This window comes from Paralichthys olivaceus, chromosome 8, assembly GCF_024713975.1.
Source record: "Paralichthys olivaceus isolate ysfri-2021 chromosome 8, ASM2471397v2, whole genome shotgun sequence".
Taxonomy (NCBI): domain Eukaryota; kingdom Metazoa; phylum Chordata; class Actinopteri; order Pleuronectiformes; family Paralichthyidae; genus Paralichthys; species Paralichthys olivaceus.
In genome coordinates, this window is record NC_091100.1 from 15,045,154 (window position 1) to 15,062,021 (window position 16,868).

At 43.0% G+C, this 16,868-nt stretch overlaps 1 protein-coding gene across 1 annotated transcript in view; it reads right to left on the reverse strand.

The window, feature by feature from the left end:
* Positions 1-16,868, reverse strand: part of usp43a (ubiquitin specific peptidase 43a) — a 91,508-nt gene that overhangs the window by 72,810 nt on the left and 1,830 nt on the right. Inside the window, exon 2 of the mRNA XM_020084375.2 lies at positions 6,062-6,229. Coding sequence (XP_019939934.2) covers positions 6,062-6,229 — 168 coding nt within the window. The remainder of the gene's footprint in view (positions 1-6,061; positions 6,230-16,868) is intronic.

Consider the following 16,868-nt stretch of genomic DNA (forward strand, 5'->3'; position numbering starts at 1 on the left):
TAACTGACCCTGTCTATTCTGTCCAGAACGTTTTCTCCAGAAATTCAGCCATACATATAATAACAGCTGAAAACTGAGTGTGTGTGGTGAAGGCCTGAAGTGCTAAAAAGAAGCCAACGCTGCAACAACAAGCTTTATGATTTCTTTTCCAACATCAAACATTCTTCCCCAATTACTGCAACAGAAACGCTCTTTGAAAAACGCATCAAAAAGAAAGATGTCTCTTTCAGGAACCTTCACACTCCCTCTCTGTCAGAAGGAATTTATGGCATCTCAGAAATGTCACTTTCACTTAAAATCCAGTTTCTGGCCGAGTGTGGGGTGGTAGCTGTGGCAGAGGTTACCACCGCTTTGATGTCACCTGTGGGAGAGAGAGAGACTGAGCGGCGAGAGGGTGAGGGCAACTAAAGGCCTCACACAAGAAGGACCGATGTAGCCAAAGATGTTGCTACATAACTTCAAAATGAAATGCCAGGCTCAAGGTAATAATGGCCTGACCCATCAGACGCAGGGTGTCAGGAAGGAAAAAGAGCATCAGGTGCAACAAATGCTTGTTTTATGCACCATCAGGAAAGTCTCACAGTGTTTCAACAATAAACTTTCACGTCACAATTTCAGTCTGTGACATTGTCGTGGTACGAGTTCAAATTTGATTCAGATCGTCATTTATGACTAAGATCATCTAATCTCACATAATCACATCTCCAAAAGACAAAAAATGTTGTAAAGTCTGATCCTGGCATTAGTCGGTCTGTTGGTAATTAGTCAAACACTAATGCCACTAATTATTTAATCTGTAGTTTGTTCTCAAGTTCTAATGAGTTAAGAGACATTTTAAAAACATGATCTCTGATTTATGTGTAAAATATGAATGCAGACTTTTTGACAGCTATACTCTCTGGGGGGGGGGGGGGGGGGGGGTAGGTTATTGAATTACTTATTATGCTTGAAATATTTATGGAACATTTGCATTATTTCATACCAACAGTGTTAATGTCATTCTGTAACAGAAATGATTTAGAAGCTGTTTTTTTATGTTGAGCCAAAACGCCTCTTCAAAGTTCTAAACTCATTGTCACAGTTTTCGTTAAAATGAGCAGAGCCAACAGACCGGTTCAAACTTTACATCAATTGTAATAATGTTTTTGTCTAAAACCAGGAAGGTATATATGATATCAGATCATTAGTTTCCTGATGACTGGCACAGATGATGGAGACACTATAAAGGACCATAAACCTTTCTGCCAACCTGCATGTTGGCTGATTCATCTCCATCATTTACATCTGGCACCCTGGACAACATCTGTGACATCCCACTTGGATTCTTTGTAGTTATTTCCTATTTTATTTTGAAAACACTTACCCCAAGTGTTTTTTGCGTCTATTGTCCGCTCACTGACTTCTTGTGTTTTACCTCCATCTCTCAAGTTCTATAATTTGTGATTCTCTCTAACTGCCTTATCCAATCTCCCCTACTCAAGCCTGCTCTTCAGGGGCTATTGCAGTGGGTACTTGTAGTGGAAGATTGCAACTGACTGATTTTCAAAGTCTCCCTCCTGGGGCAAAAAAGCAGACCACTATTTAAAATAGAATAATGCATATATAATACTTTAGCATTGGAGTTGCATTGGCAAACCTCCTACGCCACCATTATCCATATAGGGTGAGATGAAAGATGAAACTTTTCCTCCGTCTTTTCAAGCACTTGCTGAAAGACCAAATCTACCATTTTGGCAACATGTGATTCAAGCTTTTCAGTAAATGCTTGTTTTTCTTATATACTTGAATGACTCTCGCAACTGCCGCTCATCTATCACTGACAGTGAAAAAAGAATAATGATTTGAGACGTAATGGTGCACAACACCACGACTTTAATGTGGTCCCCTCATGGCCGGTGAAGTATGCTGCTGATGTGATGCCAGTGAAGCGAGAAGCAAGTTTACCGAGGTCCCATTGGAAGCAGGATTAACATTACTGAGCTGCCTTCGTGTGTTCACTCTTGTGTTATGTAATGTCACTTGGGTGAAGCCGCTGGACTGGTCACGCTGCTCGTAGATCAGGTGCGCTGCACAAACAAGGATTGTGACCCTGGTGGCCCTTTCAGCATGTCTTCATAGGATGGAACTCAGTAAAGCACATACCTCCGCCCAGATCCAACAGTCCCCGAATGAAACCATGTTTAACTTCACCAGATCCAGATCTTTATTTGCATGTGGACCAAAACTAGAAACGTCATTAATATCATCAAGTTCATGAAATATTCTCTGAGATATCTGTGAAAATATTGAAAAAATTCTCTCTAAACTTTAAAGAGAAAAATCCTGGATCCGCCCCTTTATTAGGATCCGCACCAAAATATAAAGGCTTCTTCCCTGACTCAGAACACATCATTTCCACCAAGTTTGAAGGTAATTCCTTCGGTAACCTTGGTAACTAACAAACACAGATAAAAACAACCTCCTTAGTGAAGGTAACCATGACAATACAGCTTCCTGCAAAGTTGTGTATATATACAATTACGATATAATGCAGTCCAAAACACCACAGATCCAGACCATATATAACACAGCCATGTCCGTACTATGTCAGTATCTAGTTAAAATCAATGTGACATTTCTTTTCATCCAACATATACAATACATCTACCTCACAAGTTGCTCTGAGATGAACCAGTGTGTTTAAGATGCACTAAAACTGCATAACTAAACAACATATGTTCACGTTTTCCTGACAGTCAATGTACCATGTAGCCTTGAGTGAAATAGTAAAACACAAACGTGAATGTGCATTTGCGCTAAGAGGAACTCATTACATCCGTTCTCCAGAGAATAACGGGGCAGCAAAAATGTCGAACATTAGAGACGGAGGGTGTTAAATTGTGAAGACAGTGTGGCAGAGGAAGGCGATGCATATGTTGTAAAATAAGGGCTGCAGCTGTTATCAGTGTTACAGGTTCATACAGACACACTCCAGTTACATAACTTGTCCACTGGCCACATTGTCTATTTAATCCTTTTAAATACAAGTTTAACCCATTCGGTTCATTTTCACATTTCAGCAGCACGAGCAGAGTCACAAAACAAAGTAATGGAGTCTGCCATCTTGCACATATGGAGCCAAAGTCTGCACAGTAGTGCTCTGGGAAGAAGCCACAGCATCGAGGTCCCACTGAGACACACATTCGACCAATCGTGATCCATTTTAAATTGGTCAGACTTGTCAGGAGTTTGCATAAGAAACAGAAGTCAGTGTGGGTGGGTCAGTGTGAGGATGAGGTGAAGGCCAAGGTGCCATTCACTAAATGTCTGTGAAATAGACAGCTTCACTGTTGACGCTGGTAACTGTCTGTCAGCTCAGCATGACCTGTGTCATCCTAGACGTCTGTTCCTGAGGCTTCGGTGACAGACAAAGAAATCAAAGTCACTTTCCAGCCTCCCTCTCCCTCGACTACCCGACTGAGCCACCACTCCCGTCTTACTTTACGTCTGTCCTGCTGCCCTGCCAGAAGACTTCTATTGTCATCCGACTGGTACAGGATCCACAGTCTTTCACCTACTTTTAGTTTGAACATGAACAGGAGGACTTCTGCAAAAACTTTTTGATGAAGGATAAGCAGAGTGAGGAATCAGGGTCTTTCTTTCTTTCTTTTTTTTAATTCCTGTCCCTAAATATTTGGATTTCTTGTCTAATACCTCATTTCCAGTTTGACTGAGAGGGTCAACGAATGTCAGCCACCTCCTGCGTCAGACACGGATCACAAACTGTACGGCTTTGAAACTTCAAGGGAAAGAGAGTGAGCAGAATAACAATAACAGCAATAACAAAGAAATAACAATACTGACAGCTGCATCATGTGTCGTCCAGGTCAGGGATTGAATTCAGTGTTGAATGTCTAACCACTTATCACAGAGTAGGAGATAAAGACAAGTCAGTTACAGTTTAAGTGCATTTTCACAACTGGATGTTTGGAACAAGGTCCAAACCAAGGTTTGTGTCTTTGTCACATAGGTTTGGTTTCACTTTTCCAATTTACAGAGCGGAATAAAGCCTTTTGTATGACGCCCTGCCATCATCAGCTACATGGGCTGCGCCTACCTACACTCGACATTGATTGGTTTGTAGATGGGCGTGTGACTGATGTTGGCATTCTGTGATTCGGCAGGGAGAGGCCTTTCTGAATGAAGAAAATTAATGAACCGTTTCATTTTGCAGTGGACAAAGACCAACTATTTTTGACTAAAACTGGTCCAAACCACCTGTTATTTTAGTTTGGACTAACCTGAAAAGTCAGAGGGTCCTCACCACACACAGTAGGTTGTAAAAGCACCTTAAAAAATGAGCCTGGTTTCAGCCAACTGTATGCACCACTACAACGGACTGAGTGAAGCATCCAAACAGTCAGCAGACCAGGCAGTTGTGTGTGTCATTGTGTTTGAATGCTTTTTATAACTGCTTCTGAAGATGCACAGATGAGGTTACTCGCTTTTCTAAACCCATAGAGGAGCGTGTAATCTCCAAAGCTGGAGCTCCAAGGTTTTCATATTACATCAGCAGTATAAGCAAGAGCGCACTGTGCTACAAGAATGAAATCAATTTGTGGGAAAAAGGGGGCGAGCCTTTCATTTCAGAAAATCAGACATGTTCCCTCCTGGTGTGAAAAAGCCAGTGGTTTTCTTCTTCTCTGCCTCGTAGCAGCCACCGAGGAAAGCCGGCTTTATGATACCATGATTCACTGGCAGTCTAATGAGAGCCACAGCCCTAAGCTCTTTATGTGGCATAAAGGCTGCCTCTATTAGTGCTGCTGTCAGAGGGGGAGCTGGGCGGCAGCACAGTGACAATTCAGCTCACCACATTAACTAATGGGGATGTAGGGCTGACAGGAGGCAGAACCAGCAGCTCTAACCAGAACTCTTGTAAAATGAGGAGAAACAAGACGATACTTCACAAATGTAACTAAACTCAAAGGGTTAGTCACAGTAGGAGTGGATCACAGCAGGTGTCCACATTAAGTATTTTATATTGTAATGTGCACACAAACACGTGTTTTAATACCAGAGAACTCCTTCCGACTTCAGGTAAGACAAACATCACTGAAGAAATTGAAATTCATGAAAAAAAAACATATATAAGTGAGCATTTATATAATATTTGATTTCTAGCATAATAAACTAAAATATTTTAATTTACAACTTTCTCACACTCATCACTGCATCTTCAGGACAATACATATTATTGTAAGTTTCTGCTACTTTGCGTATCAACTCCAATAACGAGTAACAGGGAACAGACAGCTAGTAAAGGGCAGATATGAAATGAGTGGATCGTCTTATTGTCAGAGAGAATAAACAGAGCAAACAGAGGAAAAGACAAGACAAGATTTGACTGGCTTTTTTTTTTTCCTTGGCAAGTGTTCATGTCAGACTCCAGTCATGATAAAAAGTCATCAGCTCAGTCATGATGTGTCTGCCCTTCATTCGCTCTCACCAAGCCAATTCCAGTCCTGGCTCAGTCCCAAGTAAAAGGTTGCCAGGTGAATGTCCCGTATCAGGGACAGAGACAGGGAACAGCCACATGCCTCCTCCCCACTGCAGGAGTCACGGCACTCATGGTTCATGTCAGACCAGTTGGAGTTACTGTCATATCTGGAGTACCCACTGAAAAAAACTCTTCTTTTCCAAACATAAGAAGTGAATAGAAGTGAATTCTTTGACTAGAATGGAACAAATAGGCAGGGGGGTGTCTGCCATCATACAATCCAACAATGGTCTCACATGGTTCTGCAACTTAAGCTGGATCTTAATGGCATCTGCTGTCTTGCAAGGTGTCTGTAAAATAATTTGTGCAGGCAGTAAAGACAGAAAGCTTTAGTTGGGGAAGTGTGCGTGCCCGTGCGTTACACCCACAGATCAGGTCAGACATAATTACAAGAAATTAATAAAATATCAAAAACAAACCAGCAGAAGAAGAATTATGTTTTATGAGGAATCCTTGAGCCCAGTCACTCATCACATCAACATTTTAAACCAGTCAGGGCAGTGATCTCCAGCACTGTGCACTCACCTTGGCGATGGCTTTGGCCTTGCTGTTGCTGTTGCTGCTGCTGCTGTTGTTGTTGTTGAGGCTGGAACTGGCATCTTCGTGAACACTGTCCAGAAGCCAGAGGAGGAACTCCAGGGCGTCGTGCTGAGAGTTTCCACGAAACTGAGAGCCGTATTTGGCCACAATGCTCTGAGGAGGGGAGAGAAATCATAATTAATCTGTCACTTTAGGTCATTTCAAAAGTATGAAATATTGACGTCCTTCCTTAAAAACAAGCTCACCATCACATGAAACATCACTGATGTCTATGTCAGGTGGTTACTGTATCTGGCATATATATATTTTATGCAATCAGTTGCAAATTAATATTTTACTGTTCTCTCAGTTAGTGTAGCTAAACCTCTAAATGTATAATGCTGCAATAACAGGTTTTCTGCTTAGTTTCAAATAACTTAGGACTTTTTAAAGCCATATTGAATGAATTTCAAGACTCACATTCAGACACTTGGTCACAGTCATCTGAGGCCATGAGTCTCACACACAGTCTTACATTTCACCTTAATTGAAAATAGGGTGAATTAGCCTATTAGAAAAAAAAACCCTCAATGACTTTACCAAAGCCAAACCCAGTGGACTGAGATCAATTCTGATTGAGGTGTTAGTAGACTCAGTTCCACATACAGCAGGTCACATCTGTAGTTTTATTCCATCATGTGAATATCTGTATCTAGAAAGAACTACAACAAAGACACTGATGCCGCCAAAACATTTCTCTTAAGAAATTATTTTTAAAGTGCGATGGACGTTAAATGAATGTTGACTTATAAGGTTCTATTTATGACCATATTTTGAAGTATTCAAGGCCTAAAATTCAGATTGAATTTTAGACTTTTTAAGACCCTACCTATGTTGTTGCATCTACTCATAGTCTGCAGAGAGAGACACAGTAAGTTTCAATGGTCTCTTGGTCAGAAAACATTCTTTTAGAAACTCACATTCAGTAGAGTTTTACTTTTTTAAGGAAATACAAGACACAAACATGTAAGACTGAGGCAGATTGCTCCGTTCATAATAAGAAAAGTGACCAAATCCAATCTGCTGCTCTTACATTTCTTCATTTTCTATTATTTAAATACATATACAGTTATTTCTGGCAGCCTACCAGTATCAGAAAACAAAATCAGACACATAATTTCTGTTGCTGAATGTGAAGAAATAGTTCTCTTAACATATGCATCACTCATACAGAGGAAATGCTGTAAAAACCTGAATATGCTGTGTTATGAGAAATAAAAAAAACTGCCAGTATCTAATTCAATTATGAGGAGAGAGTTGTGAGTTTGTGATTCAGACAGGGAAACTGACAAACTAAACAAATAACAGTGCAAACGGAACACACACACACACACACACACACACACACACACACACACACACACACACACACACACACACACACACACACACACACACACACACACACACACACACACACACAGGGGTGGATACTTCTCAGCCTTTGCATCACTCTCCCTCTCTGTGTGTGACTGACATGATCCAGGCTCTGCTCCACATCTCATTAAAAATCACCACATTATACTTGCACTATCCCTGTATCTAAATATAAACATTGTGGTGACCCCCCGTCGCCACCGCGCCTTCACACATACATACAGCTGACAGAGACGGCCCGCTAATGAGCTTCATCACTATGAGGAAGCAATGACGAGGGATGAGGGACAGATGGAGAGAGGGAGCGGTGGTGTGAGGGAGGGAATGCTGGCGGAGGTTCAACAGAAAGACCTGTGAGTGTTTTTGCTGTCAGTGCACTGAGGGGATGGAGCAGTTGTGGCTTGGCCCAGGAATGAAAAGTGAGAAAACAGAGGCAGCAACATAATTCAAAGCTTCAAAGAAAATGGGAGGGGTGAAAAGACGAAGGACAAGAGAGGTGGCGAGGGGGACTATCCAGAGTTATGAGGGCCTGGGTGCGTCTGGACACAGGAACCTGACGACATTGAGAGGTTAGGACATCATGACAAGGAGGTGGCCCTGATCTCAAGTAGTTTTTTTTTCACATCCCTTTTCTGTGAAGCCAATACCCAATACTGCTGCAATATTATATAGTGTGTGTGTGTGTGTGTTATTTGCCTTGTGCTCACTCTAGGATCCATAAAGATCTCTGGTGAAATGTACCACACACTCTCAAAGGCACCTTAAAAGTTGAAATGAAGTGGCAAAGTTGTATTTCCAAGCAAGTGTTTCTTGTATTGATTTCTTGTAAAGGGAGAAATGAAAGAAAGAAAGTTCTTGATACTGAGAAAAGGGGGAGATCCAAAATGTAAAGTAGCAAACAGGTTGACATACTGAGTTCCTCTGCAAACACTGGCAGTGTTCAAGGCTGACCTGAGCACAGCTCTGGTGGGATCTTAAGTGTTTGTTGAGCAAACACTTGAGCAGTGGTAGAGGAGAGGATAAAGGCGAGCAGAAGGGTCAACTTGAAGGAGCAAAGAATGTTTTGTAAGAACTATTGATCAGTCTAGACCAAAGGACCTCAGCCCACACCTGATCGATTGGGTGGAGGCAGCATTTCACTTAGTTCACTCTGGCTTGATGTGTCCTGTCTTTCATTTATTGATTTTATTCTTCATCAAATTGGAATATCTGAAACAAGGCTGTGTGCCATTTTACTTTATTTCACACAAATAGATTTCAGAAGAAAAGGTTGACACAATTTTTCACTTACAATAACCGTTGATGCCTCTAAGTCCATCAAAACCAAATTGTGTTAGAAACAGTCACAGAGAATAACTGGGCTTGGTCTCCAAAGTTTTGGTATAACTGAAATGTTAAGGTCAAAGCAAATGGGTAGAAATTAGAGCCGGACCGATATAGAATTTGGGAGCTAAATATAATGCGCATATTTTCTGCATTGTTTGTTCTGTAAATACAAGCTTTCAAGTTAAAGATATGAGCAAACACATGCTGTTTTCAGACATGTCCTGCAGAGGATCCTTGGAGAACTGGATGTGGATTTTCTCTGCAGTTTGCTTTTCTCATATGTACAACACAGCGGGGGGGGGGTTCGCTACAGAGAAGGGTTCACAACAGCAATAAATCCTCCACAGGATTCAAGCGAGGGGTGGTGCAGCAGGCAGGAACAAAACGTTTTAAGTCTGCTGCGGCGATCACATGGTTGTGTTTACAACACATCGTCACTGCCGTCGGATCTTATTACCAAAAACTCTCCCAATGTTTTTGTCGGTGTCTTCTACGTGTGACAGCTTTTTCACCTGCATATATTTGTTTTCCTTTTAGTTGTTTTCATTTTTGCGTCTGTCATGTTTTAGAAGCGTTATCGACCCGCCCAACTCGATCACAGTGAAACCTGCAGAAGATGTCCTGCTGTGTTATCAAATGGACTTCTGCCAACTTCATACTAGGGGGCCAGACGGAGCAGTCAGCAGATACTTAGTCAGACGTGTGTTCACACGTACATGTAATCTGCAGAGGATCTCAAACGTTCAGTGCATGTCTGAAAGCAGCAATAAACGCTGATACTAATGTACTACTAAGATGTTGGCCTCTATTTACAGACATCATTTTTCACTTGATGATCCCCTTTTTGAATTTAATAATCACTGTAGATGCCTAATTCCTTCAAAGATTTGACTTTTATGGACCCAGTAAAAAGCTTAGTCCAGAGCAGACCTGGACACAAATGAACACCGGAGTTCTGGGTCTGATTTAAGGGGATTTCTGACAAAGGGGACAAAACAAAACAATCACAGAAATGCAACGTTCCCACAAACAGAGATAGGCATTGGAGATAAAGATGACAGGAAGACAAAACACAGCTATAAACCTGCGCAGCCTCTGCAGCAGGAGGTCATGACCTCCCAGCGGTCGGCTGAGGGGCAGGGCTGCACTCTGGCGACCTCCCCTGTGTCCACACACAGATGTCTGTGTCGCTGTCCTATCTCGCTTACCTTTGCTTCACCTCACACCATTACCTCCTCGTGCCCTCCTCCACACATCCGTCCTCCTGCTCTGTAAACAATGACGGATCAGCACGCTGGGGGGCTGGAGACTTACCATAAACATACATCAACCCAGCTACCGACCCTCCTCTCACTCGCTCTACCTCTCTCCCTAAAACAAAAAAAAAACCTCATTTCCAGCAGCTCACCTCATCGTGGTGCTGCCTGCCAAACAGGCCTGGCTAGATGGATTCCTCAGAGGCAGACGGCGGGTGATATTGACATATTATGACAGGGTACAACCTTAAGAGAAACTGCACACACTCTCTTCTTGTTTTTCCAAACACACCACCCATTTCCCCACCCCACAGGTGAGGCTGGAATGAAGCTGGATAGAATCTGTCATTACTGGCTGCTCCATTTACCGCTTCATTTTTCAGCGGGCCCAATGTTGCCGACTCACCTTTACTGTCGGCGCGGACCGGACGCAGGGCAGTCATCACTTACAGCCTCCACTTACACCACTGTTTCTACCCTCATGCTGTGTTTCATCTATCTCATCCTCCCCCTCACACACAACCTCACTGTCCTCTTTCTTTCCCCCCCTCTTTCTATTATCTCCCTTTTTCTTTTCTCTCTATCATACAAGAAACATTCTCTGCGCTAATCAGTCCCAACTGAGCTCCTGTCAGCCCGGCTACCCCTGGAAAATCCACACGTGCACACTCACACAATCACACACGAAAAAAAAGAGATGAGCAGGAGCTGTCTTAGCAGTGAAGCACCTGTCCTCCTTTTACCATCTTTCCAAGTCTAAGCTAAATCATCCTTCTCCCTCCTCTGTTGTGCGAGGCCACACTGGATTCCCCACCAGAACAAGCAGGTATTTCTGATGTCAAATCTCAACACTACATTTTGGGAGGAGTTTGGAAATAAAAAGGGGTCGGTTCCTCAACCCCGAACAAACCCTAGCTTGTCCGCAGATGTCCCCCTAGCTTAGGATTTATTGGCGATCAGTGAGAAATAAGAAGGGATGAGATGTGACGGAAGTAATCACCTCTGAATGGCTCGCAGCCCAGGGAGGGCTCCCCAGGCTCTGCTGACAGTGAGAAATTCATACTCGGAGGATTCACAGCTGAGAGGAAGCTCAGGGGCACATCTAGGATTTTTCAGGGCCCACATTTTACACAGCTGGGGTGAATATATCTGTCCAGCATCCAGGCACAAATCCTCATTCCGTGAGGTCTGTCCTTGTTTGAAGTTGGCTTTATAGCTTTGAGCAAATACACAAATTATTACCTCCACCAAGAAGGTTGTGTTTTAATTTTAGTCGCAAACATTACTAAAACAGTGAGGAGGATTGTATCTGTCGGCTATTAAGAGCTGTATGACTACATCTTACATTCCAATGTGCTTCCAGTCAATGAGATAGAGCGGCAAAATCATCCAGACCCTCCTCCGTGATTCAGTGATCACAGTCTCGCACCCCAGAACATTAAAGATTGATTCATTCCAGAGGCCTCCCAGGCCGCATCATTCAGGCCTGGTACATAAATCACGGGAGGGAACGAAACCTGGTGGAAAATCTCTTATTGTAGTTCTTACCCAGATACAGCACAGACACGCACTTCTTCTTGTGTCTCTTCATTGCTTTTTGTCACAGCGTTGTAGGTATAATGGAGTGCAGCTCGTTGAGTTGTGGGAATACATGCTGCTTCCCAAACAGCGTATCGTGGCTCTGTTACAGTAAGTTGTGCTTTCTATGTGTGAGATGAACCGTTCTAAGTATTATCACTTCACATTCTTTTCAACAGCTGGGACATAGATCCTGCTGCACGTCTTTGGCCAAACATAAAATACACCCATTATGATTATATCTGCTGGGTGCTTGAAGGTGCACAATAGATCGTCTGGCCTCATACTGTTTTCACAGCTGAAATCTAAAAAAACAAAAAAATAGTCGCACATCTGCTCCCCTGAAAAGTGCTGCAATCATACTGAAATGAAAGGCAACCACACTGTGCAAATTCAGCACAGAGTCCAGGTGGGGGATATCTGCCACGTCTGTATGCACGTCTGTCGACAGTGTATACATTTTCAGCGCTGAGGGTGAGAATAAAAGTGGTCCTTGAAGGAGAGCAGAGACAAGAAAAGACAAACACACCATCCTTCTCGCCGCCCTGCCTCGCTGTCACACACTTCCTGCACTTCCAGAACAAACAAGACAACTTAAAGCACCAGGCTTCGTCCTCCCGGGCTGAGCTCCTCGGGCCTCGCGGATCCGCATTCTGTCAAGCGTAAAAACAGAAAAAGATGAATCCAGCCTCCTCGCTGCAACTTCTTAAAGTAGTTTAAGTGTCGTTAAACCCTTTAGGTCAGGAGTGTAAAGCAGTAAATGGAATGAGCCTGCGCTGTTGTCAAGTCAAATTGATGTAGACAAGTGTTGGACCAACTAATAAAAGGACACTTCATCCCTGCAGATCTAATCAGCATCAAATTTGTAGCGAGGCAGTGATGGCGGAGTTGGAAATTGTAACCTTTAAATACAGAACCTCGGATGGGCTGATGACTGTCATTTGTATGCACAGATGCATCTGGGAGAATGTTTCTTCACAGATTCATGGTGAGGGACACAGAGCTTTAAACCTTGTCTTTTCTCATCAACTCCATGCTCTTCCTACGGAGAAGAACAGAGTGAAAGTGGAAGACTAACATACTACATGTACGTGTTGCTTTCACTCTTGACGGTGGGCGTGTCTGACGCTGACACGATGCAGGTGCGATCATCATGACGACAAAATAAATGGGTTTCGAGCCAGGGACACACAACAGAGCCAGGGAGATGTACACCAGAAATAAAAATCCACTACCACACACTCCAGGTTCGAACGCTTCCTCTGCCTCCTTCTTCGCATTAACGCAATTTGATTGAATATTGCCAAACTCTGCTCTACCTCTGTTGATAGCAGTGAGAGTGACGCGACACAACAGAACCACAATGCTCTTCAGCAACATATGACATCCCCTCCTTCAAGGTGAATGAGCAGCGTTTCGGTTGAAGCCTCCAAAGCATGCGTGACTCCTGGTGAGCACAATCAAAAGCATCACTGACACGAGTTCCACATATGAATAACAAAGTAGGACATTGTCCAGGTCAGATGTGCTGAGGAATGTCCTGAACATTCAGGCGAGGGCTGGCACCGGGGTAGAGCAAGTAGGAGGCTGGACATGACGTATTAATTCTGCTGCTGAAATCACATGTTGTTAACAGCACATCTACACTGCATTGGCCGTTATGACCAAATGGTTTTGAATCTTCTCGTCTTTCCAAGTTGACATCTTCATCATGTATGTTAGAGGTGGGCGGATCGGTCCCTCCGTACTCCTTCTGAGAATCAATTCTGGTGCCAATAGGATCTATACAAAGGGATCTGTTTCAGTTTCTCTCTTCTATGTTGTACCCTTGCATAAAGGAAAGCGCTGTCCACTCTAAACACATAATGATGTCATGACTGGTGTAAACCTCCTTTTCCTCCTCTCCGCTGTCTGTGTGTGTGTGCTGCTATTGTGTTGCTCGGACAACACACACTTAGGACACGCACAGCTCACTGCGGTGCTCGCCCTGACCTGCCGCTTACCCCGACATGCAGTGATGGTTGAATGAAAAAGAAGCGCGTGTTAAAACAAAAAAAACAAAGAATACTCAAAGCTGCAGCAGAAACGTAGGGAGCAGGAGGGGGAGATGCCTCAGCAGCACCCAGACCCCCGACACATGACAGAGTCTCTATAGAAATGAATTATATGAATTCTGAATTAGTCAAACTGTAATGGTCATCATTTGTCATTACTTCAGCAGACTGATTTAATAAAGCAGACTATAGTAAGACATGGAAGTAACATATTCAACCCATTGAAACTTGTTATCTAAATGAATTATTTAATGAAATTGAAAAACATTATTTATCTCAAACCAGAAATATGAAAATGGCTAAATATATTATTAATTTAAAAAAAAAATGTATGTACGTGCTATAATTTGTAATGATAAAATAAATAATTTTGCTAGTAGCTTCCTGTGTTTTAATAATAAAAACATATGGGTATTGGTGATATTGGCCCTAAAAAACTTGGTATGGGATCGAAATGTGTCACCTCTTTCTTTTAACCTTTACTCCTATCGCATATTAGAAACATCAACCCACCCACTTGCTCACTGCGAGTCCTCCGGACATTTTCTCGCTGTGTTCTCACATGGGCTCACTCTCAAAATGTCAGGAGCAACTGACACAGACATTTGCTTTCCCACAAGCCCCAGGAAAATGTCCGGACTTAAGTGCATGTCTGAAACAAGCTGTACAGTTCATTGATTTGTCAAAAGAGGATGAATCCAGCATTTAAATGCTGACTTAACTGCTTCTTTGTAAAAAAAAGCCCGAGGTCAGTCTGGTATCTTCGGCTGAGACATTGTGAATTCTACTGACGAGCTCATGACTCCTACTCATTCCTAATCCCGACCCCTCCCAACAAAAGTTAGAAAAGATACAACTTAGTTGCAGGCCAGTGCTTCTCTGTTAGTGGGGATACATTTTGGAATAATGATCGGCTCTCAAAGATATGAGACTACAGACAAGGTGGGGTCTTGTGAGGATCACAGGAGGGACAATAATCTTTGTTTACCAGCACTGTCTCACCCTCCCTCTTTCTTTTCTCTCTTCCTCTGAGTGCACACCATTGGAGGCATCTCAGCAGGGGGCATCCTCCCTTTTCCAGGCTGAATGCACTTAATACAGTAAACATCCTCTCTGCCGCTTCACCCTGGGATGAGCAGACACAAATCACTGTGTTGCTGCAGTGGGGCGAGGCAAGAGAAGGGGAGTGAAGGACATGCTTTCTTTTTATTATTGTATCCAGCTATGATGAGAGGTATTAGAGCAAAACAAGAGGAAAGATTGAACATCTCTGTTTGAATACAGGGCCGCACTTTCAGACATTAAGTTCAAGGGCTAATACTCAAGTGTTTTCTTCAAGTTGGTGGCCAACACACTGATTCTCAGATTTACTCTCTATATGACATCAGTGTGATGAAAATGTCCTTTTTTCTCTCCTCATGCTGTTTCGTGAGATCGTTCTTCAAATGCTTAATGAGACTGCTGATGTATTGGGCAACACTTGTCTCACCCTTCGGAACTCAAGTCTTGCATACGGTACACGTCGCCACTTTACTTCTTGGACTTCCCAGCGTTAAATACAGCCAGAAATAATTTGCTCTGGCTAACGCTACACTAGAAGAAAATCACTACCTTTCCATGGATCTAAAAATTGCCAGTGGCAGTGCGGACCCTGCTTTTTTGGAAATATCAGAGGCATTTCTGATGCTAGTATCGGTATCAGAACATCTCTAACTTTGTCACCAAAAGTCTTAGAAGTCAACAGGGCTCAGTCATGCTTTGGAACCAAGAGTTAATCCTGACACAGAAACATTATCAAAATCTTATTGTGAGTAAGACCTTGATTTCATATTCAAAAAACCCACCAACATCTGGCTTTCGTCTGCAATGGGAAAGGATACAAGCGAAATTCAGTCCAGGGTCAAATGACTCTGCAGAAGACTCGGGTTATTTATCAGTTCTGGCTGTCTTTGGCAGTGATTGAAACATGACATCTGAGTAAACATGCTATTCTCTTCTACTTTACTCTGGCAATCCAGATGCTGACACTGCACCTTGTCTGCGCATTGAACTTCTGGGCGCTAGTGCATAAATAGCCATGAACTTTTGTGTACTTTTGCATTGTTTTTTATCTTTGGAACAACGTGCAGCAAGACTTGTTTCTTTGTTATCATGCAAGGTGCAAAACTTGCAAGACGGCAAGGTGGCAGAGCTTCTCAGTTTCTGGAGAATTTCTGATGCTGAATATGACTCAAAGGGGAGAAAAAATAAATGAACACAAACCCCTCTACAAGCTATGGGAAAGGAGTCAATCACCATTTTTAGCAGGTTTGCCCACGTTTAAAAAACTTGCACATACCAGCATTATTTTTGGAAAGAGGTATAATCCTGCTGGTTGACTGGCATACAACAAGCGTGGGGGGAGGACTGGGGGGGGGGGGGGGGGGGGGGGGGGGGGCAGCTGCTCTGGCTCACAACATCCATGACTGACTTCAGCAGCAAGAGGACTTCTGGAGCTCAGTGTGTGACCACATGTTGATTTAAATTCCTGGTGGTGCACTTGTGTAGCCTCCACTCTGCTATCACATGCACTGACAGTGGAGTTTGACTCACCCAGTCCTCCACATGACAGTCCAGGAATGCAGACGAACCACCTGAAGTACTGCATTGTTGAACAGGTGAATCAAGCGGAGACACTGTGACCGGTGTGTAATAAGTAACCACATGGCATGCACACACTAAACTACCACCGCTTCAACAGGAATACAAAGTTGAAGCCATAAGGTAAAGTGGCTGGGTGTTTCTTTTTTTATTGCTCCTTCACATGATCTAAATTTATGGGACACGCAGGTTGACCGTTGCCCTCTGAACCACACACCTCAAATATTTGTTTTGCCAGTATAGACTTTAATAGTAGGTCATACTCTGCAAATCCCAGAGGACACACAAGTTGCACTACAGCCATTAATGACTGTACTCTTCAAATAGTATCCATGCAGATTCTGTAAGTATCTAGTCTGAAGGTGATGACATCTCACAACAAGGTTCAGACTATTGGGTCTGAAGGTTATCCCAACTTTGCTTTCACATATGAGCAAGGCAGCCGGAGATTTTGTGTGTTCACAACAGGGTCATCCCCAGAATATTCAGGTGAGGGGTGTCTGCTGGGTAGAGCATGAAGGA